This window comes from Musca domestica, unplaced genomic scaffold (assembly GCF_030504385.1).
Source record: "Musca domestica strain aabys unplaced genomic scaffold, Musca_domestica.polishedcontigs.V.1.1 73, whole genome shotgun sequence".
Taxonomy (NCBI): domain Eukaryota; kingdom Metazoa; phylum Arthropoda; class Insecta; order Diptera; family Muscidae; genus Musca; species Musca domestica.
The window spans coordinates 2,645,415-2,669,192 of NW_026712390.1; the positions used below are offsets into that span (position 1 = coordinate 2,645,415).

The 23,778-nt window shown below is 33.6% G+C and overlaps 3 protein-coding genes across 4 annotated transcripts; 2 read left to right on the forward strand and 1 right to left on the reverse strand.

Annotated features, from left to right (window-relative positions):
* The first annotated feature begins 6,871 nt into the window (after positions 1–6,871).
* Positions 6,872–10,706, forward strand: LOC101894614 (ubiquitin-like-conjugating enzyme ATG3). Its single transcript, XM_005188892.4, has 5 exons — positions 6,872–7,093; positions 7,278–7,413; positions 7,485–7,675; positions 9,657–9,965; positions 10,051–10,706. The coding sequence occupies exons 1-5, from the start codon at positions 7,022–7,024 to the stop codon at positions 10,330–10,332; spliced, it is 990 nt and encodes a 329-aa protein (XP_005188949.1). The 5' UTR covers positions 6,872–7,021; the 3' UTR covers positions 10,333–10,706.
* Positions 10,707–12,627: 1,921 nt separating this feature from the next.
* LOC101894937 (protein roadkill) lies at positions 12,628–13,881 on the reverse strand. Its single transcript, XM_005188894.4, has one exon. The coding sequence runs from the start codon at positions 13,649–13,651 to the stop codon at positions 12,695–12,697; it is 957 nt and encodes a 318-aa protein (XP_005188951.2). The 5' UTR covers positions 13,652–13,881; the 3' UTR covers positions 12,628–12,694.
* Positions 13,882–16,984: 3,103 nt separating this feature from the next.
* On the forward strand, positions 16,985–22,865 carry LOC131806353 (biogenesis of lysosome-related organelles complex 1 subunit 6-like). 2 transcript variants are annotated; one of them, XM_059130373.1, is made up of 6 exons: positions 16,985–17,292; positions 17,347–17,502; positions 19,034–19,351; positions 19,418–19,502; positions 22,195–22,281; positions 22,438–22,865. In XM_059130373.1, exons 2-6 carry the CDS (start codon positions 17,477–17,479, stop codon positions 22,576–22,578), a joined length of 657 nt encoding a protein of 218 aa, XP_058986356.1. In that variant the 5' UTR covers positions 16,985–17,292; positions 17,347–17,476; the 3' UTR covers positions 22,579–22,865. The 2 variants fall into 2 exon arrangements, with proteins under 2 accessions (XP_058986356.1, XP_058986355.1); XM_059130372.1 differs by having other exon boundaries at positions 16,986–17,268.
* The last annotated feature ends 913 nt before the right edge of the window (positions 22,866–23,778 follow it).

Consider the following 23,778-nt stretch of genomic DNA (forward strand, 5'->3'; position numbering starts at 1 on the left):
GTCTATTTTCTTTCTGTTGCGGTGTAAGTTCTGGCACTTTTTGCAATTTCAATGGCTTTACCCCGAGGAGCTCATTTTTCAAAGTTTGCCGAATTTACCGAATTTTGTGATATTTTCAGCTCACGAACCATTTTTCGGCCACTGCTACGCGGGTTTCGATCAAGTCGCTTTTTTTACATTTCGAACCATTTCTGCTGATGTTGCTGTTTTCTTCCGTCCACTTCCTGGACGTCGTCGGGCTACGCTACCAGTATCATGGTAACGAGACACAAAAGATTTATTCAAATTTAAATGCTGGAGTGCTCTAACGATCGTCCCTTGTGGTTTTCCAGGCAAATATAAAGAAATCACACTATCACGCTTAAATTCCATTACGAATAACTTTTTTTCTGGAAATTTCTCACCAAAATGCTTTTGTACACTTGTAAACAATATAATGAGCTATCGCTGCAATAATTTCAACAGCTGTCGGACGAGTGGCTTAGAAATGACAGCAGTCTGAAATTGGCTGCAATTTTTTCATCTCAACTTGTATATAAATTTTTCGATATCTCAATGGAAAAATCGATTATCGATGTAAAAAAATGTATATCCTTGCAGTTCTGGAACAGATCAATACATGGTAGAACTAAGAAGGTAAAGTCATGCCATCATATGTTTACAATTTTTTTTCAATGTATACATTTGACAGCATCTCATTGTCAAAATCTATATTCATAACTTCATTGTATACACACAAAATCAGAGATGGGAACTCTTTTTATACCCTCCACCATAGTATGGAGGGTATATCAAGTTTGTCATTCCGTTTGTAACACCTCGAAATATACATTTTAGACCCCACAAAGTATATATATTCTTGATCAGCATAAAATTCTATTTCGATTTATCAATGTCCGTCCGTCTGTCCGTCTGTCCGTCTGTGGAAATCACTCTAGCTTCCGAACGAAATGAAGTAGGTTGATACAATTTTACTCAAATGTGTACTATGTCTGCAGGACTTTTGGTATTGAAAATGGGCCATATAGATCCACGTCTTCGGATAGCCCCCATATAACTGTACCTCCCGATATTCGGTATTTTCATGATTTTAGCTACATTATTTACCGGAATTGTTTCAAATTTTGTATTTACAGTTTTTAATAGATACTACAGCATAAAACAGAAAATGGGCAATGTAGGTCCACGTCTTCGTATAGCCCCCATGTAACGGTACCCCCCGATATTCGGTATTTTGATCATTTTAGCCACATTATTTACCGGAATTGCTTCAATTTTGGCATTTGAAGCTCGTAATGGATACTACATCCTAAGACAGAAAATAAGCCATGTAGGTCTACGTTTTCGTATAGCCCCCATATAACGGTACCCCCCGATTTTCGGTATTTTCATGATTTTAGCGAACCTATTTACCGGAATTGTTTCAAATTTCGCATTTGAAGTTCGTAATGAATACTACATCCTATGACAGAAAATTGTCTGTGCAGGTCCACTTCTTCGTATAGCACCCATGTAACGGTACACCCCGATATTCGATATTTTGATGATTTTAGCGACCTTATTTATCGGAATTGTTTCAAATTTCGCATTTGAAGTTCGTGAAGTTCGATATAACAGCCTATGACAAAAAATTTTCTGTGCAGATTCACGTTTTATAACCACCATGGTACCTCCCTATATTCGGTATTTTGACGATTTTAGGTACATTATAAACAGATTTTTTCAAGTTTCGCATTTGAATATTGCCTTGTGACAAAAGTTGCCTATGCAGGTCCACGTCGCCATATGGACTCTAATATACGGCTACATGATTTTAACAGAATTTTAAAATCCCATTTTTTTTTTGAAAATTGTTAAATTCGTGGTGGAGGGTAAATCCACAAATGGTGGAGGGTATTCAAAGTTCGGACTGGCCGGCCTTAAAGCTTTTTTACTTTTTTATGCATTGAAATTTGATGAGGTAACGATTACAGAAAATACAGAGCTGGGAATGCTACTTTAAAATGAGGTTACCTTTATTTTATTGTACCATAAGATCAATTAACATTTTCTCTCCTAAAAAACCAATTTGGCGTTTTTTTTTTATTATTTTGGTGATTTTTTGCATTTTAGCGATTTTTTCGCCATAAAAAGTTAACATCATTGTTAGTTTTCTTTTGTGGTGGTGTGCGCGACTCAGTAAATGGTGGTGTTTTTGTTGTTGTTTGCTATTATTTCAAATGGGAGCAAGATGGCTGACGCTCTTCTCGCACACATAACTCTCACACAAACACACACACACACACCCGCCGACCATTGCCTTCATTTTTGTTATTGCAGTCGTCACACAACTCAGCAAAACAAGCACAAGCCAGTCAGCCAGCCCCAGCCATATCCCAGAAAATGAGGTACAGTCATTCATTGTATGAATTTGTGAGTTCGTATTTTTTCTGGCTGTGTGTTTCGTGAGCATTAATTTAAGTAAACGCTGGCCTCGTGTTTCAAAAGAGAAGAGTGGCAGAGATGATGATGAGGGAAATGAATGGTTTTGTTGGTTGTTGGTTGAAAAAGGAAATTAAACTGAACTGAGTTTGGATTTAAGAAGAAGAAGAAGAACCCAAGTGCTGGATGAGCCACGTTGTTTGGGTTGCAATAACAAAAACTATTGCTTAGCAGAATTTATTGTGGGATGGAGAAGAGAAACCGGATAGAGATATTCTGATATTCCAGAAAATGGTTTTTAAACTCTCTAAAAATTGTCAAATCAAAATTACAATTTTGTTTACCTTTTACAATTGGTTTCCCCCTGAGGCGGATGGCGTTGGCGGCATTGGTCCTCCTCTCTGTTATGATTTTCTGTAACAATCTCTTCTAGTTTGGTTATTTTGTTGTTCTCCTTTCCCTGGGAGAGGCGTTTTTTGTTTTGTCTTTTGATTTTTTTTTTGGAGGGAGAGCCGTAGCAAATTGCAATTTGGAGAAGAGTTGTCATAAAATTTATTCTTATTGCGGTTTTCCATTGAGTTTATGTTTTCATCTTCACATTGGGTAGATGAGAGATGTACCGTTAGTAAAATCATTATTAGTTGGTGTGGAGAGGAGAGGAGGAGACTGAGAGTGTGAGAGGTTATTTTATGCAAAGAAATCTAATTTCAAAGGTATGAAAATAATCATACAATGGGTACGGCATTCGCCAGCCTGGCATTCATTTGCAAATTGCAACAGCAGCAGTCGTATTTGGAGATTGATCACATAAAGAACAAGGGAATCTGTGGCACTGGCTCAAAAAATTCAATGAAAACAAGGGAAATGAAATAAATTGGAAAATATTTATGGAAATATTTTTGCTTTATTCCGGAACTACAAGTTTTTTTCGATTTTCCCTTTATGATATCGAATAAAAATTGCAAATGTATTGAAGTTTCTGGAACAGAGCACTTGTGGACAAAATTTGTAAACATTTTTTTTTTGGGAAAATATTTTCGAAATAAATTCCAATCAACAACACCATCACATGACTAAATAAATGTTGGTCTTGGACCACAATTGATGCAGACTGTCATCATAGCAATGGGGGAAATACTACGGCATGGAAAGTCAACAACAAACGTGTCCATGCAAAGGATATTAAATCTACTAACCAATTTTTTTTTATTTAATTAACCTCGAATTTGGGTTTTATGTTTGAAAATCATAACTGGCACAGATGTGGTTGCAAGCTAGCTTAAAAAAAGAACATGGAACATTTTATCCTAGTCACTAGACCATATGGGAATATTGAAGAATATTTTTTTTTCAAATACCGGAAATATCTAAACTCTCACGAGAAACAGAAAATATCAAACATTTTATCTTAGCCACTAGACTATATGGGAAAGTTAAAGGATACGTAACATCCATGGTACAATAAGGAGGTAGAATAGCTTTTTAAAACTACAGAAATACAGCTCTGGGGCTATGCCCGCCCACTTCCTGTCAAATTTGCATGCAACAAATTGTTTCCATTTATTCAATATTTGTTCTAATTTTTAAAATCGGTTAAACTGCGGGAAAAATGAATGAAATGCCTGGATTTTCTCTTTGTTTTTCATTTTATTAACCTCAAATTTGGGTTTTGCGCCTGAAATCATAACTGGCGCAGATGTGGTTGCAAGCTAGCTTAAAAAAAGAATATGGAACATTTTATTCTGGTCACTAGACTATATGGGAATATTGAAGGATATTTTTTTTCAAATACCGGAAATATCTAACCACTCAAGAGAAACAGAAAATATCTTACATTTTATCTTAGCCACTAGACTATATGGGAAAATGAAAGGATACGTAACATCCATGGTACAATAAGGAGGTAGAATAGCTTTGTAAAACTACAGAAATACAGCTTTGGGGCTATGCCCGCCCGCTTCCTATCAAATTTGCATGCAACAAATTGTTTCCATTTATTCAATATTTTTTCTCATTTTAAAATCGGTTAAACAGCGGGAAAAATGAATGAAATGCCTGGATTTTTTTTTTTCTTTTATTAACCTCATATTTGGGTTTTATGTTTGAAAATCATAACTGGCACAGATGTGGTTGCAAGCTAGCTTAAGAAAAACATGGAACAATTTATCCTGGTCACTAGACCATATGGGAATATTGAAGAGCATTTTTTTTTCAAATATCGGAAATGACTAAGCACTCAAGAGAAACAGAAAATATCTAACATTTTATTTTAGCCACTAGTCTATATGGGAAAATTAAAGAATATTTAACATCCATGGTACAATCAGGAGGTAGAACAACGAGAACAGAACAAATTTGCATGCAACAAATTGTTTCCATTTATTCAATATTTTTTCTCCTTTTTAAAATTCGGTTAAACAGCGGGAAAAATGAATGAAATGCCTGGATTTTCTCTTTTTTTTTTCATTTTATTAACCTCAAATTTGGGTTTTATGTAGCTAAAGAAAAACATGGAACATTTTATCCTGGTCACTAGACTATATGGGAATATTGAAGGATATTTTTTTTTCAAAAACCCGGAAATATCTAAACACCCAAGAGGAACAGAAAATATCTAACATTTTATCTTAGCCACTAGACTATATGGGAACATTTAAAGGATATGTAACATCCATGGTACAAAAAGGAGGTAGAATAGCTACGTAAAACTACAGAAATGCAGCTCCGGGGCTATGCTCGCCCGTTTCCTGTCAAATTTGCATGCAACATGTCGTTACCATTCATTCAATATTTTTTCTCATTTTTAAAATCAATTAAACAGCGGAAAAAATGCCTGGATTTTTTTACAAAAAATATCATCTAAACAGTTCTATCTTTCAACTTCATGGCAAACCTGGCGAATAGCTTTAATGCGCATCTTGCAATGTACGCCTCGTCCAATCATGGATTTTGAAAATATTCTGTTTTTATATTTTATAACCATAAATACCTACTCAAAATTGGCGGAAGCAGGGACAAGTCGCTTCTTTACTTTTCAAACCATCATTTCTGCTGATGTTGCACATTATTACGCTTGAATTCCATCACGAATAACTTTCTTTCTGGAAAATTCTCACCAAAATGCCTTTGCACGCTTGTAAACAATATAATGAGCTCTCACTGGAATAATTTTAACAGTTGTCGGACAAGTGGCTTAGAAATGACAGCAGTCTGAAGTTGGTTGCAGTTTTTTCATCTCATCCTGTATATCTTCAACCGATTTCGGATTAATTGTATCAGTCCAAATAATCTGAATTTTGGCTCAACCGTCTGAATTCAGTCGAGAAGCAAGTACACCAAATTTGGTGAAAATCGGTTCAGATATAGCTATAGCTCCCATATATATACATTTCATCCGATTTAGGGTCTTATGTCCTTCACATTCGCAATATGCACTCCACAAGAATGATATGTGGTACCAGATATATGATACAGCCCAGAAATACCTCTGCCGAATTGTATCAGGATCGGTTTAGATTTGGATATAGCTACAATGTATATCTTCAACCGATTTCGGGTTAATTGTGCACCAAATGGCCAATATCAGTCCAAATGACCTGAATTTTGGTACATCCGACCGAACACAGTCTAAAAGCAAGTACGTCAAATTTGGTGAAAATTTTTATACGAATATTTAAATACGAAACTTGAAAAAATTCCGGCGGATAATGTAGCTAAAATCCGCAAAATACCGAATATAATGTGGCTACAATCATCAAAATACCGAATATAGGGTTGGTCATCTTCAAGAGAACTAGAATAATGCAACTCTGTGCTGGAGTTATATATGGAATGTTCCAGAACCTGCAAGAATCTACTAATTTTGCAATTTTCTTCGATACCATAAAGGGAAAATTGGTTATCCTAGTAAAAACTTTTGGATTCTCGCAGTTCTGGAACAGAACAATAGCGTTTATTTTTAATTTTTTAAACGAAATTCTTATATTGGAAGAAACCCGCGAGGTATTGGTTGGCCAATATTAATATTTTTTCCACAAATAGGATTCTTTAGGACACATTATTTTCTCCTACTCCCGTACAATCTCTATGGTTTTGATTTTAAAAACCTTACCCGATCGTCCAATGTCAATTCACTCTTCTACTTCAGCTTTGGCGCCATTCTCATTCATTTGTGCGTTGCCAACGAGCCACCCGTTTCTCTTCCCATATATTCCTTTTGCACATTTCTCGAAAACAAATCGAAACATGTTACGGTCTTTCACTTTAATACAATAGAATTCACAATAAAATTCATAAAATCGACAAAGTGCCTGCATCTAGCTTTTATGGTCAATGAGAACTTCAAATGCTAATGTGAACATGGCATGCGTTACTAAAATAATGTCTAGGGATCTTTAGTTCTGATTTGATACCTAACGTTTAATGACTTATCGATTAATCGACATTACAAAGTCGACTTAGCTTACCCTAAAAAGAAAGCAAAAGAAAGTGTTAGAAGTGTTGAGAGATTAGGCGAAATTAGAAAAGAAATTTAAAAAAGAAAATTAAACAAAGAACATTAAAATCATTTCCCAATCCTACCTTAAAGACAATCCAAGACATGCAAAGTGTTTTAAATACCGTTAAAGGAACTGCCCTAAATGTCGCTGAATATTTGACACCAGTTCTAAAGGTAACACAAAAAAAAAACGATGAAGAATGCATCACAAAACGACAGAAAGAGTGGGTGGGGGTTACTGACTGATTATGCCCAGTCTTTATTGTTCTTGCACCCCATCTATTACTATATAGACAATGTGGAACTAGACTGGATGGCGATGAGTCATGTTATAATAAACATTTTCTTTCTGTCATAGGAATCCAAATTCCGTGAAACTGGAGTATTGACACCGGAAGAATTTGTGGCAGCCGGCGATCACTTGGTCCATCACTGTCCAACCTGGCAATGGGCAGCTGGCGATGAAAACAAGACAAAATCCTATTTACCCAAAGGTTTGTAGAACTTGTGTAAATAATTAAAGTTATGGAAGTAAATTAAATTCCTTTGTTGTTGTTGTTGTTAGATAAACAATTCTTGATTACACGCAATGTACCTTGCTACCGCCGTTGCAAGCAAATGGAATATGTGGGCGAAGAAACGGTTGTGGAAGAGGAGTGTGGCGATGGTGGCTGGGTGGAAACGCATCAAATGAATGAGGATGGCACCAAAGCGGAATTGGACGATAAAATTTGTGAACTGACTCTGGATGATCGGGTAAAGATTTCGAAACCAAAACAAAAATGTTTTTAGGGCAAAGGGAATGCGATTCAAAAGTGGCTTAAAGAAGTATTGTTATTATCGGGTTCTCAGGAACGGACACGGGAACGCCTTTCGAGAGCATTTCGATGGGTGGATCTGGTAACAAAAAAAAAAAAAAAAACAAATTTTGCATACAAAAAGTACAAAAATCGTGTGAACTGTAACCTCTTTTGTGTCCCCAGGATCACACCCTGCGCTTGTGCCCGTTTGTTCAATTCCCAAATCAGCTATACTATGGGCGCTCAAATAACATTCCTCATTTCTGACAAAGTTTTTAGGTTTGAGGATCGGAGAACAAGTTATGTTCATTCCCATAAATCTAACTTTTCTTATCCCCAATATTTCCCCTTTGTGGGAAATATCTTCAATGTACGGAAATTGCTTGGGAAATTACAAAGTTTTTTGCCCATCATTTTTATACCCTCCACCATAGTATGGTGGAGGGTATACAAACAGTATGTTTGTCATACGGTTTGTAACACCTCGAAATATAAATTTTAGACCCCACAAAGTATATATATATCCTTGATCAGCATAAAATTCTATATCGATTTAGCGATGTCCGTCCGTCTATCCGTCTGTCTGTGGAAATCACTCTAGCTTCCGAACGAAATGAAGTAGGTTGATAAAATTTTACTCAAATGTGTATTATGTCTGCAGGACTTTTGGTATTGAAAATGGGTATTGCAGGTCCACGTTTTGGTATAGCCCCCATATAATGGTACACTCTTTTTTCGGTATTTTGGTGATTTATGCGTCATTATTCACCGGAATTGTTGCTAATTTGGAATTTGAAGTTTGTAATGGGTACCACAGCCTACGACAGAAAATTGGTCCACGTCTTCGTATAGCCCCCATATAACGGTACCTCCCGATATTCGGTATTTTGATGATTTTAGCGACATTATTCACCGGAATTATTGCAAATTTGGTATTTGAAGTTCGTAATGGGTATTACAGCCTATGACAGAAAATTGTCTGTGCAGGTCCACGTCTTCGTATAGCCGCCATATAACGGTACCTCCCGATATTCGGTATTTTGATGATTTTAGCGACATTATTCACCGGAATTGTTGCAAATTTTGAATTTGAAGTTCGTAATGGGTACCACAGCCTACGACAGAAAATTGGTCCACGTCTTCGTATAGCCCCCGTATAACGGTACCTCCCGATATTCGGTATTTTGATGATTTTAGCGACATTATTCACCGGAATTGTTGCAAATTTGGTATTTAAAGTTCGTAATGGATACTGCAGCCTATGACAGAAAATTGTCTGTGCAGGTCCACGTCTTCGTATAGCCCCAATATAACGGTAACCCCCGATATTCGATATTTTGATGATTTTAGCTACATTATTCACCGGAATTTTTGCAAATTTGGAATTTGAAGTTCGTAATGGGTACCACAGCCTACGACAGAAAATTGGTCCACGTCTTCGTATAGCCCCCATATAACGATACCTCCCGATATTCGGTATTTTGATGATTTTAGCGACATTATTCACCGGAATTGTTGCAAATTTGGTTTTTAAACTTCGTAATGGATACTGCAGCCTATGACAGAAAATTGTCTGTGCAGGTCCACGTCTTCGTATAGCCCCAATATAACGGTAACCCCCGATATTCGATATTTTGATGATTTTAGCTACATTATTCACCGAATTTTTTTATTCAAGTTTCGCATTTGAATATTGTAATGGTTTTGAATTTTGAATATTGTAAGTGGATTATGATACAGGCCCAAAAAGTCGTATAGACCCTAATATAACGGCTACATTCGGTATTATTAAGATTTTAAAAGAATTTTTAACGGATTTCATTGTTTTTGAAAATTGCCAAAATCGTTCCAAATGGTGGGGAGGGTATTCAAAGATCGCTTACCGCTTTTTTATTTGTTATAAATGTAATTTGAAGTTTATATTTATCTTATTTTAGGACGAAATGCACACTCCGGACAATGAACAACCTGGAAATATGGACGATGTTGTTGGGGCTAATGATGAGGAGGATGACGAAGAAGCTTTAGATATGGACGAATTCGAGGAAAGCGGTATGTTGGATTTAGTCGATCCTGCGGTGGCCACCGTACGCAAGACGGAAAAGCCCGAAAGCACAAACACTGAGGGCGGGGCTGCCTCGTATGATACCCAAGACTCGGTGCTGCACACCCGTACCTATGATCTGCACATAACCTATGATAAATATTATCAAACACCACGTCTCTGGGTGGTGGGCTACGATGAGGTAATCCCAATATTTTTCAAAAATTTTAATACTAGAATTAAAATAAGGTATTTTACTCTCTCTCTCTCTCTCTCTCTCTCTTTAGAATCGCAAACCCCTGACCGTTGAACAAATGTACGAAGATGTCTCACAAGATCATGCCAAAAAGACTGTCACCATGGAATCACATCCCCATTTGCCGGGACCGAATATGGCCTCGGTGCATCCATGTCGCCATGCCGATATAATGAAGAAAATCATACAGACCGTTGAAGAGGGCGGCGGCGAATTGGGTGTGCATTTATATTTGATAATTTTCTTAAAATTTGTACAAACTGTTATACCAACAATTGAATATGATTTTACACAAAATTTCAATTTATCTTAAGGTGGAATATATATATATATATATATATATATATATATATATATATATATATATATATATATATATATATATATATATATATATATATATTTTATTTTTTTTGTAATGACACTCCTCAACACCATCCTCCTCCCACATGATATTAGATATATGTATGTAACGTTATGGCTTAACTGCTTAAAACATAAATGTAAAAACAAAAAAAACACATGCAGAAACATTTCGATTCTTTTGTTTTTGAACATCTACCATTACAATTGGCATACATAAAAGTAGGCTTAATTTAATTGCAATTTATAAACAAAGAATTTGTATAAAGCTATTGTTTTAAATTATTTTCATTTCTTATTTAAATAAAATGATATTCCCTAGTATCCTTAAGACTAAAATATTTATGAAACAAAAAAAAAAAAAAAAAGTAAAAAAACTATCCGGGCCGAACTTTAAATACCCTCCACCATTTGGAATGAATTTGACAATTTTCAAAAAAAAAAAATAAAATCCGTTAAAAATTCTGTTAAGATCTTAAAAATACCAATTTTAGCCGTCATATTAGGGTCTAAACGACGACGTGGACCTGCATAGGCATAAGACATTACAATATTCAAATGCGAAACTTGAAAAAAATCGGTGAATAATGTAGCTAATATCATCAATCTAAGGAGGTACTATTATATGAGGGCTATACCAAAATGTGGACCTGCACAGACACTTTTCTGCCATAGACTGTATTATCCCTTACGAACTTCAAATACCAAATTTGAAACAATTCCAGTGAATAATATCGCTAAAATCAGCAAAATACCGAATATCGGTACGTACCGTTATATGAGTGCTATACCAAAATGTGGACCTACACAGACACTTTTCTGTCATAGGCTGTAGTATCCATTACGAACTTCAAATACCAAATTTGAAACAATTCCGAAGAATAGAGTCGCTAAAATCATCAAAATACCGAATATCGGGAGGTACTATTATATGGGGGCTATACAAAGACGTGGACCTGCACAGACACTTTTCTGTCATAGGCTGTAGTATCCATTACGAACTTCAAATACCAAATTTGAAACAATTCCGAAGAATAGAGTCGCTAAAATCATCAAAATACCGAATATCGGGAGGTACTATTATATGGGGGCTATACCAAAATGTGGACCTACATGGCCCATTTTCAATACCAAAAGTCCTGCAGACATACAAGTGCAATTGTGCAATTTTATCAATCTACTTCATTTCGTTCGGAAGCTAAAGTGATTTCCACTGAAGGACAGACGGACGGACATCACTAAATCGACATAGGATTTTATGCTGATCAAGAATATATTTACTTTGTGGGGTCTAAAATGTATATTTCGAGGAGTTACAAGCGTAATATACCCTCCATGGAGGGTATCAAAAAAAGAGTAATCTGAGCTGATTTTGAAATTTAGACCATAAAACATTTAATTTCTTCGAATATTCTTAAATATTTTGCTGAATCTTATCTTTACGGGGCAAAAAAACTTAATGAAAAGACAAAAAAGATCTGAATCATTTTTTGAGGTTAGAATCACAACTTTTTCGCCCGAAGAAAATTCTTAGCATCTTATCTTGCCATGGCAAAAAAAAAAAATTCAAGAAATTTAAAAAAAGTCTGAAAAAAATTTATTTTACAATTTTAAGGTTAAGATTCAATTCATGTCAATCAATTAACTTGAAAATATTGTGAAATTAAAACATATTTTTTTTTGGGAAATTAATGGAGCCGTTACAAAATAATATTTAAATCATTAAAAATGAGTGAAAATCATTTTCAACAAATTTTGAGGTTAGGACCACGATTTTTCAGGCCAAGGAAAAATCTTTGCATTTTATGGAATATTTCCACATTTGGACGAGCCTTATGTTGCAGTGAAAAAAAAAATTACAAGAAATGTACAAAAAAAAAAAATGCTAAAAATCATTTCCAACAAACATTTTTCAGCCCATAGTAACTCCCTTAATATTTTATAGAAAAAATTGCATTTTTAAAAGAATTTTGTCTTGCAATGGCAAAAATTCCCAAATATTTTTTTAAGAAAATATTGCCACCAAATTTTGAGGTTAGGACCACTTTTCAGCTCATGGAAAAATTTTCACATTTTATAGGAAAATTTTGCATTTTTGTTTCAAAGCTTATCATGCAATGTCAAAAATTTCAAAATATTTCGGAAAAAATTTCAAAACAAATAATAAATAATTTCCTATGGATTTTCAGGTTAGGACCAAAACTTCAGAAAAATTGTTCAAATTTTTTAGAAAAAAAAAATTAAGTTTTGACAGAATCTTGTCTTGCCAAGGCAAGAAATTTGATCATATAGAAATTTGTATTTATCACACTTTATTCAAAGCATTCTATATCTGATATTTGCTCATCATTACAGATAGCTTTAATGGTTTTACTCAAAACATCTATACATAGATTGTGATCCAACGCTTGCAGACGTTTCCAACTTGCTGTCTCCATAACAGCTACAATATTTTTCAATATAAACTGAAGAGCATTTCTCTTCAGACGTTCGTTGGACGTCCGTTCGGCTAGCAAAAGAATATCGGCCACAGAATATATATCCATTGTCTGGGTTAAGATGCTTTCACACAATGACTGCAGATCTACCAGGGCATATTTGTCGGCTGCCACATAGAGGTCAGCGGCCAATTCTTTGGATACAATCTCCTCGGTGTAGATATAGTTTAACATTTCCTGCAACACCTCGCCGTCTATGTCATCGATGGAAACCGAATTTGCTTTATTCTCCAGGAATTCGTTGTCAAACATGGCAGCAAAGACCTCACTGCGGGCACTTAATATATTCTTGTGGGCTCTGAACTGCATTCCACCGCGGCCCACCAGAGTAACATCGCTAAATTTTTCATCGGTCAACAGTTTGGCAAGATCTTTCTTGATCTTCGATATCGGCAGAACTTCCTCAAAAATCACTTTTTCATCCTTATATTTGACGCTAATTTCGAACATCACTTCCATGGGAAGTGCACGCAAGAATGGCGTATCGCCTAGGTAATGGTACTTGTTACTTTCTTTCGTGGAAATTTCCCAACTGATAGAAAAATCGTTAGTTGATATACTGACTGTAAACTGGCTATCAGATATATTGGCAGAAATCAGCTTGACATAGAACTTTTTCCTTTCTAGATACAACTTCCATGTAGAAATGATGCCTTCAATGAATGTCTTAATTAGGGGGGATTCAGCAGAGAATCCGCGAATTTCAAGGCGCCAAAGGTAACAATTGCCGACATTTTTAATAGTTCCACGTTCGAAATTCTCAGCAGCCATGGTTAACCTTACGATTTTCTCTTTTATTTAAAATGACAATGACAATTTGACTTGCGATTGAGTGTAGATCGAGTGAATATGCGAATATGGGCCAACGGTTTTGAATTGCGAATGCAGCATGGTAGAAAAATACAGGTAGATGCATCAACGCTTGGGAGCATTGATATGTCAAAAATTTTTAAATTTCTTTTCAAATATAAGTAGATTTTTATATGTTTTCTTATACGACAAAAATCGTGGGTTGTAAAGATATGTATTTTTCAACAATTTTTACAAATTTAAATAATTTTTCATTCAGCATTTTTAATTCCAAAATTGGTTTGACAGTTCATTGTCCCAGCAGCTGCGTCGATGCGTCTACCTATATTCTTCTACCATGGAATGCAGCGAATGAAAGAAGACGATAACGCCGAAAGAAGAATACAGGTAGATGGATCGCTATTTGTAAAAATTTATATGTGAAGAATTATAGAAAAGATTATTTAAAAATAATTCAATTTTGAAATGCTTTCGTATCAAAACGCATCATTCGGAGTTGGTATTCAGAAATTTAAGGAAATTTGAACAACTTTTTATTGAAAATATGTTCTGGCTGTATGTTTTGTACCACCTGTTGTGTTGATGAGGCTACCTGTATTATTGTATCGTGGTAATGGAGAGAAAAAAAAAACAAATACAACTGATGTGTGAATAAAAAGAGATAGAGAAAATAGACTGAGTTGCAAGGTGGCATGGCCACATCATAAATTCTCCAAGGTAGACCATAGAAATACACAATAAACACGTTCCACACTCGTTTTTTTTCGCAATTTTCTCTTAAATAAAAAATTGCAAGAAAAATATCAAATAAATTAAAACAGTTTGTCTCATTTGTTATTGGTAAATTTGAAGTTACAAGACTTAAGCATCAGGTTACCCTGCCTTGTAGTAATTGTACCAAGCATGGTAGAAAAATACAGGTAGATGCATCAACGCTTGGGAACATTGATATGCCAAAAAATTTTAAATGTTTTTTTTTTTTTTTGAATATAAGTGGAATTTTATATGTTTTTTTTTATTCGACGTCATTCGGAGGCTATTATAATTCGCGTCTTTCAACAATTTTTACAAATTTAAATAATTTTTTATTCAACATTTTCCATTCCAATATTGGTTTGTCATTGTCCCAGCAGCTATGTCGATGCGTCTACCTACCCATGGTACAATAAAAAGGTAAGGTAGAGCTACCAGCTGATTACAATTTCTTCCTAAATGTACCCGACTTCTGCCATTTTTTTGTATGATTTTTTTGTTTTAAAAAAATGAAAACAAAATATTTTCAAAAGCAATCGTTGGAAGACATGTAGCTTGCGGCTCGCGCATTAAAGCTATTACCAGTTTATCCATAAAATTGAAAGATTGAACAGTTTGCATCACATTTTTGAGCGAAACTCCAGGCACTTCATTAATTTTTCGCGCTATTTAAATCATTTTAAAAATGAGGAAAATATGAAAAAATATAACAACTTGCTGCATACATAATTTTGAATGATTTTGACAGGAAGCAGGCATAGCCTCAGGGCTGTATTTCTGTAGTTTTATGAAGCTGTTATACCTTTTTATTGTACCATGGGTACAACCTATTCAAATCAAAATTTTAGATATACAGGTCCTCAAAAAATCGAGCTTTGAAGTCCGCTGGCTCTTGTAAAAGATATTCATAGGAAAAAATGTTTCGTGGTTTTAGATTTTTCCTTCATGATTTTTAAAGAAATTGCATAACTTGCAGGCTCAGGAACAGAGCAGAAGTTACCTCGATTTAATTGTTCCATGTAAAAAATGTGTTATTTTTTCAGTGATTATAAAGATGAGTTAGCATTTTCTTCCATGTTCTTATGGTACAATAAAAAGGTAAGGTAGAGCAACCAGCTGTTTACAAGTTGTTTTTTCTAAGTGTGCCCGGTTTCTGTCAATTTTTGCTCTGTTCCAGAACCTGCAAGAATCTACTGGTTTGGCAATTTTGTCTTGCAGTAAAAATTTTTACATTCTTGCAGTTCTGGAACAGATCATTTGTGTATGTACTCAATTTTTTTAGACAATAAACAAACAAACAAATAAACAAAACAAAAAAGGTAAACTCATTTGCTAAATTTAATATGGCAATACTTTTCTGACGATTCCGACTATGTCACTTTTTTAATAATATCTTTTTTCATATCTAAAATAGGCAGATTTTACAAAAAAACATACGCGTTCTGGACTTAAGGAAACGTTTTTGTAGGAAAACATATCTAATCTACTTATTTTTGAAGTAACATTTAAAAATTGTTGACATATCAATGTTCCCAAGCCTTCATGCATCTACCTGTATTCTTCTACCACGAGATATGTCAAATTTTTTAAAAATTTTCTCCAAAAATAAATGGATTTTGAAAGATTTTCTTATATAACGACAATCAGAAGTTGTTATGACATGCATTTTAAAAAAATTTTTACAAATTGCAATATTTTTTCATTCAAAAATTGCAATTCCGAAATTTGGTTTGACAGTTCGTTGTACCAGCAGCTGTGTTGTTGCGCCTACCTGTATCATTTTATCATGGCTGTACTTCTGTAATTTTACCATATTGTACCATGAATGTTCTCATCACTAGTCCTCATGGTTCCGTTCAATGAGTAGTACCATCGAACTATCCATCATCGTCAATTTGATATTCAATTGAGTATATAGTTGAGATCGGGAGCAAGTCTCATGTGCACTCTCTCTCTCTCTTTCTCTTTATTGTTATTTCATAAATTATCTTTGTTTTTATTCGCAAATTGCATTTGTTCCCTTAACAAGAGGAAAATAGTTCAAAGGTATAATGTTATCATCTCGTAGTACATTTATAAATGTTGTAATAAAGAAGAAGACTCGCATAAAGAAAACAACTAATATTCAGTTATGAAAATTCATGATTATCATTTATTAGAGTTCATTTTGTGCAGGGCTTAAATCGATCTTCGGCATATTTATTTTGCAACTGGCTTTTTGATTTATTTAATTCAAATATTTGAAAGTATATAAATTAAATGTTTTTCTTTTTTGGATGAGTCTTATCTCGAAAGAAAATCATAATAGCAAAAAATCTTTTACCGGTCAGACGCTAATATTAAATGTGCTATTTTAAGCAATTAAGTCTTTGCGGTTTTTTATCTTTTTCATTCAATTAACCTTGTTTTGGTTAAACTGGTTCAACTTACCCTATCTCTGTTAGCCTCGTTATGATATTTTAAGGTTTATTTTATTTTTTATCTCCAAAGAAAAAAGTAAATCTGTCATCTGTCACACGCTTGTGTTAATGGTGCTACTATCATACGTTTTCCTCCATTCCAACTGCCCAGCTGATTGCGTTTTCTTCACATCTCATTCGTAAACAACAGCGTTGTCGGAGATTTTGCTTTTTGTTTATTTTTTATCGGGCATTACCCGTTTTAAACCACCTTCTTATTTGTTTCGTTGGAAACGTTTTTTATTTTGGTTTGCTTTGCAGTAGCCGATAAACATACACCTACCTCCTTACAAAAAGGACATTGTATTTGGAATTAGGACACACAGAGAGTGGTGGCTTCATTAGAGTCCTGCAACTATACTGGAGGTTAGATGGGAACATCTCCACGAGGTTACAGAAGCTTCGTGTAATGACCATTGCAAATAATGATTCTTTTTTTTATAGAGCCATACCGTAATTGAAAAATTAAATCAAAGCCCCGTGTTGCTATCCAACAGTAATTAAATTCAGTTGATGAAATCCAAATTTAAAGACGCTTTAACTTGGATAGGCTCAAAAAGTAACTTTTTACAAAATGTTGAAAAGTAACAACTTCAACAGGTGAGTACTTCAATTGCCATCTTACATCAACAGGCCAGGTCGGTCAACAGGTGTATCAACAAGTTTTTACAAAATAACAAGTGCCCTATAGTAGGAGGAGCAAAAAGCAACAAAACAAGTCAAGTTTTGAAAAATTCCCAAGACTTTGGCGGATTTTGTCAACAATGGGCGAACAAGTGTCATAGCTAAAATATGGGTCGAATGTTTGCAAAGAGGAACGAGCTATAGAAAAGACAAATAGAGTTGTCTTCCTAAAAGAAAACTTTTGGTTAAAATCCAGAAGAAGTATACACACCGCCTTCATTTCGCCCGTTACTACATTCCCAAATCTTCATCTGGTAATCAGACTATTTCAAAACATGATATTGAAAGCGATAATTGCCAGCAAACTATTCTATGGCAACACAACTAATTGAGCCACGAATGCAATATGTCATTATTATACCCTTAGTCAAATGGAGAGGCTAGAGAGGGTATATATCATCTGATACGACCAAAATGTACCTCATCGAAATAAGGGTTTTACCCTTAGGACATTTGGATTCGATCTAGCGATATCCGTTCGTCTGTCTGGTGTGCATTATAACTCTCGATGGGAGTATCGCATTTGATTCAAACATGGTATATCGCAATATTATTGTCAAACTTAGATCGTGTTCGGTGATGGGTAATATCGCTCCAGTACTTCTGGTACCTCCCCCCCCCCCCCCCAAAATGTTAACATTTTCAAAGAAAATAATTTACTGCACAGAAAGAAAAAGGATAATTCAACTTTGCAAATCCTAATATTTGCATCAGAGCTAGGTCAGGTGCGAAAATGGACAATATTGGTCCACTCCATCAAGTACGTCCCCCCACAAAGGGTCAAAATTTTAAATAATTATAACTCTTATAAAATGTTATGTAAGTGTACGATTTTTATTATTCCAATGTTTGGTGTGAAGATGGAATATATCGGCCCACACCTTCTGGTACCTCCCCCACAAAGGGTCAAAATTTTGAATATTCATCAAGCCCATAAAACACGAAATTAACATCCAATTCCATTCAGACTTGCCGCATCTCAATATTTCCATCAACACAAGATCTGACGTAAATATAGTAGTGATCGGTTAGGTCAGATATGAATTGGTCAATATTGGCCAACTGCTTGGGAAGGGTCCACAGTTTGAGTAATCATAACTAAAGGCATCTGTCGGCATAACCCACTGATACTATTTTCATCATTTAAGTATATCCACTTTAGCAATTTCGGAATTTCCAAAACGTCTACACTTTTGAGATATCGCATACATATTGAACTTATCTTAAAAAACCTACCTTCTTTGTACCAAGAGAATACGTGCTTTATTTTATGGTTGTATAATTATGAGATAAGTGAAACATTATTTGTTGCCATTGTTAATGACTTGTTCGTTTTGTTGTTTTTTTGTTGTTTTTTTTTTTGTTTACAACTCAATCTGTCTTTAATTTCAATTATAAATTTTTTTATTAACCTTTTGTTTTTGTTTTCTCCAACCACCAACCATAGCATTATCGATGACTTATCGGCATTCAGTCAAGCAGATACATTCGAAGCATTAAGACCTACAACACTGGAATTGGATGAAGCTGGCAGCAGCGATCAAATAACCTCGATACAATCTCCCACAAATAATAATCTGAATTCATTAAATAATAACAATAATGAAAAGAACAATGCTGAGAAGAGTCAACCATCTACAGATCCCACAGATGAAGCTTCGTCACCCTCCACATCCTCCCTAGCGGCCTTACAATTAACAGCGGGTTTTATGCAGTTGTATTCTCCGCCATTGGCCAAGGCAAGGACACAGCTCAAGGAGTTAATGTAAGTGGAGAGAGTGTGGTGGAGTATTTTTATTATTTAGAATTGAAAAATAACTCCTTTTTCTAGTGGCAAACAGAATAAAATCTATATAGATTTGTCGGCGGAAAAATTCAAGCTGGACAATGGTGAAGTTGCCAAATTACAAGATATGGTAAGGAGAGTAATTTGTTACCCCATGTTTGGAGCCATAAAAATAGTTATTTGAGGAAAATGTTTTAGGATGTGTTATGAAAGAGATATTATCTATAAAACATTTTATATACCACTCATACTATCCATTACCCATGTCAGCGGAAATACTGGCTTTTTTGAAAGCAATAATTGTTGCTCGGAACAATAATTTGTCAAAAATAGCCATCTTAAGTGATAGTTTAAACAGAATACAAGCAGTTGAGACAAGACAACATAAAAACCTATTGATAAGTTAATTGAAAAATATTACGGCCAAAATGTGTCTCATCGAAATAACGGTTTTAGAGCCTAGGTCTCTTTGGACCAAATCCATTTTAGGACATTTGTCCGTCCATCTGGCTAGCTGGTGTGCACGATAAAGAAGGGAGTACCCGAAGGTAGTATCCCATTTGTATACAACCGTGGTACATCGTAATATTATTTTCAAACTTAGATCAAGTTCGGAGATGGACAAAATCGGTCCACTCGTTCTGGTACCTCCCCCCTCCCAAAAATGTCAACATTTCAAAGAAAATAATTTACTGCACAAAAACAGAAAGGATAATCCGATTTTGCTCCAACTTTGCAAATCGTAATATTTACATCAGTGCTAGGTCAGGTGCGAAAATGGACAGCATAGGTCCACTCCATCAAGTAACTCCCCCACAAAGGGTAACAATTTTGAATTAACAAAACGTTTATAAAACGCGAAAAAAAATCTGATTGCCTTCAAATTTCACACATCATAATATTTTTATTTTTAATATATCGGTCCACTCCTTCTGGTACCTCCCCCACAAAGGGTAAAAATGTTGAATAATTATAACTCTTATAAAATGTGATGTAAGTGTCCTATTGTCTTCAAATTACAAACATCACAATATTTTTATTAATCAAAGGTCTAGTGTGAAGATGGAATATATTGGTCCACCCCCTCTGGTACCTCCCCCACAAAGGGTCAAAATTTTGGATATTTATGAAGCTCATAAAACACGAAATTAATATCCGATTCCATTCAGACTTGGTATAACTCAATATTTCCATCAACACAAGATATGTTATAAAGATGGAAGAGATCGGACCATTCCTTCTGGTATCTCGCCCACAAAGGGTAAACATTTTGAATATTTCTGAAGCTCATAAAACACGAAATTAACATGCGATTCCATTCAGACTTGGCACATCTTAATATTTCCATCACCACAAGACCTGTTATAAAGATGGTAGAGATCGGAACATTCCTTCTGGTACCTCCTCCACAAAGGGTCAAAGTTTTTAATAACAAAAACGATCATAAAATCCGAAAAAAACATTCGGATCTCTTCAAATTTCACACATCACAATATTTTTTTAACCCAAGGTGTGGCGTGAAGATAGAATGTATCGGCCCACCCCCTCTGGTACCTCGCCCACAAAGGGTCAAAATTTTGAATATTTTGAAGCGCATAAAACACGAAATTAATACCCGATTTGATTCAGACTTGGCACATCTAAATATTTCCATCAACAAAAGATCTGCTATAAAGATGGTAAAGATTGGACCATTCCTTCTGGTGCCTCGCCCACAAAGGGTAAAAATTTTGAATAATTATAACTCTTACAAAATGTGATGCAAGTGTCCGATTGTCTTCAAATTACACACATCACAATATTTTTATTAACCCAAGGTCTGGTGTGAAGATAGAATATATCGGTCCACTCCTTCTGGTACCTCCTCCACAAAGGGTAAAAATTTTGAATTATTATAACTCTTACAAAATGTGATGCAAGTGTCCGATTGTCTTCAAATTACACACATCACAATATTTTTATTATTCAAAGGTCTGGTGTGAAGATGGAATATATGGGGCCACTCCTTCTGGCACCTCCCCCACAAAGGGTCGAAATTTTGAATATTCACGAAGCTCATAAAATACGAAATTAACATCCGATTCCATTCAGACTTGGTACATCTCAATATTTCCATCAACACAAGATCTGTTATAAAGATGTTAGATGTCGGATCATTTCAACTGATAACTCCCCCACATAGGGTTCAAGATTTTGAAAAAAAAACGTTCAAAGAAAGCGAAATAAGCATCCGATTTTCTTCAAATTTCACACATCCAAATATTTTAGCTAACGTAAGATCTATTGTGAAGATGATATACATATATCTGCCAACCCTTTAAGGGTACCTCACCCACAAAGGGTCACAATTTCCAATTCTTATATCTGTCATAACTTGCGAAACAATTCGGCGATTCTTTACAACTTGCAATGCCTAAATATTTCTCTTAACCACAAATCTGATTTGAATATGTAATTTAACGAAATTTATGATTTCGCATAAAATTCGATATATAAATGTTCGATTTCCTTCAAAATTTTGCACATATCAATATTTTTTATCAGTATTAGATGTAGAATGAAAATGGAATATTTCGGTACCTCACGGATATTTTCCAAAAATTTGCACATGTCACATATAAAGTATAGGAAGTTGTCGATATAGACTAAATCTGATACGTCGTAATATCTATATCAGTCTTAGGTCAGATACGAACTGGTCGATATTGAAGAACAGCTTTTTTACAACATTTCTTCCACTGGCATCTCTACACCATTCAGATAAAATTTTATTTAATCATTTTGTATAAACTCCCAAAAAAATGTTTTTTTTTTTTTTTCAGATGACTGATGTCAAAGAGTATCGGGAAAAATTATTGAAAATTAAGAAACAAATGCAAAACATTTATCAGAGATCCAAAGTGCTGAAGGTATGATAATTTTTTTTGTTTTAAAAAAAATTTAATAATAAATTCTAAAATAGTTGTAATATAACACATCTAAAATTAAAAACAAATTTAAATATGAAAAACAAAAAACAACAAAAAATATTTATTTTATTTTATATATATTTTTCGAAATCATAGAAAAGAGCTCTAAACATACAGTCGTGCAAAGAGAAGGAGCTACAAAAGAAATTACAAAAACAACAACACGAAGAATCATTAATTGCCAAACAACAACAACAACAGCAGCAGCAACAACAGCATCATGAGGAACCACAATAGTATTGAGAAAAAAATGAATATAAGTTTTTTTTTTTAATTTTTAGTGAATTTGTTGTTACAAAGAAAAAAGAAATAATGGGAAAAGAATGTCACGGTAAAGTAGATAATAAATTATAAAAAAAACGAAAATAGTGCAATAAATAATATTTTAAATGCAAAAAAAAAAAAAAAAATTATAAAAAATTACGTATTTTATATTAAAACAAAAAAATATAATAATAATTAAATAAATTAAAATTAAAAAATAAATAAATAAAAAATTATCTAAATTAAAAAATATTAATAATTTTCAAAGGTGAAAATCAAATGTTTTAATTTAAAAAAAAGAATAAAAAAAACATTTTAATTCAAAAAAAAATTATATATAATTTTAAAAATCTGTTGATTTTATATAATTTAAAAATGTTGATTTTATTAAAAAAAAAAAAAATAATAATAATATCCACAAAAAATTTCGGCATAACAAAAAATTATCTAAAATAAAAAAAAATATTAATCATTTTCAAAGGTAAAAATCATATTTTTTAATTAAAAAATAACAACAAAAAAAAAAAAAACACATTTGAATTCAAAAAAAAAAAAAAGAGATAAAGATTATATATAATTTAAAAAAAATCTTTTGATTTTATAAAAAAATAAAAATAATATCCGCAAAATTTTCGGGATAAAAAAATTAGAATATTTTATAAAATAAAAAATGTAAAAATATCATGGAAATTAACGCGAAGGTAGATAAAAAAATAGTGCAATAAATAATATTTGATTTAAATTGCAAAAAATAATAAAAAAAATACGATTTTAATATTAAACTAAAAAATAGTAGTAATTAAAATATTTAAAATTAAAATAAAAAGTAAAAAAATGTCTAAATCAAAAAATGTTAATCATTTTAATTAAAAAAAAAATTAAAAAAATATTATATATCATTTTAAAAAAATCTCTTGATTTTATATATAATTAAAAAAAAATCCGTTGAATTTTTTTTAAAAATTTTTGATTTTATAAAAAAAATCCACAAAAATTTTCGGCATAACAACAATACAATTCCAATATTTTATAAAATGAATAATGGAAAAGAATATCATGGAAATTAACGAGAAAGTAGATAATAAAATTATAAAAAAAAACAGAAAATAGTTCAGTAAATAGTATTTAATTTTAAATGCAAAAAATAATAAAAAAAAATTACGTTATAAATAT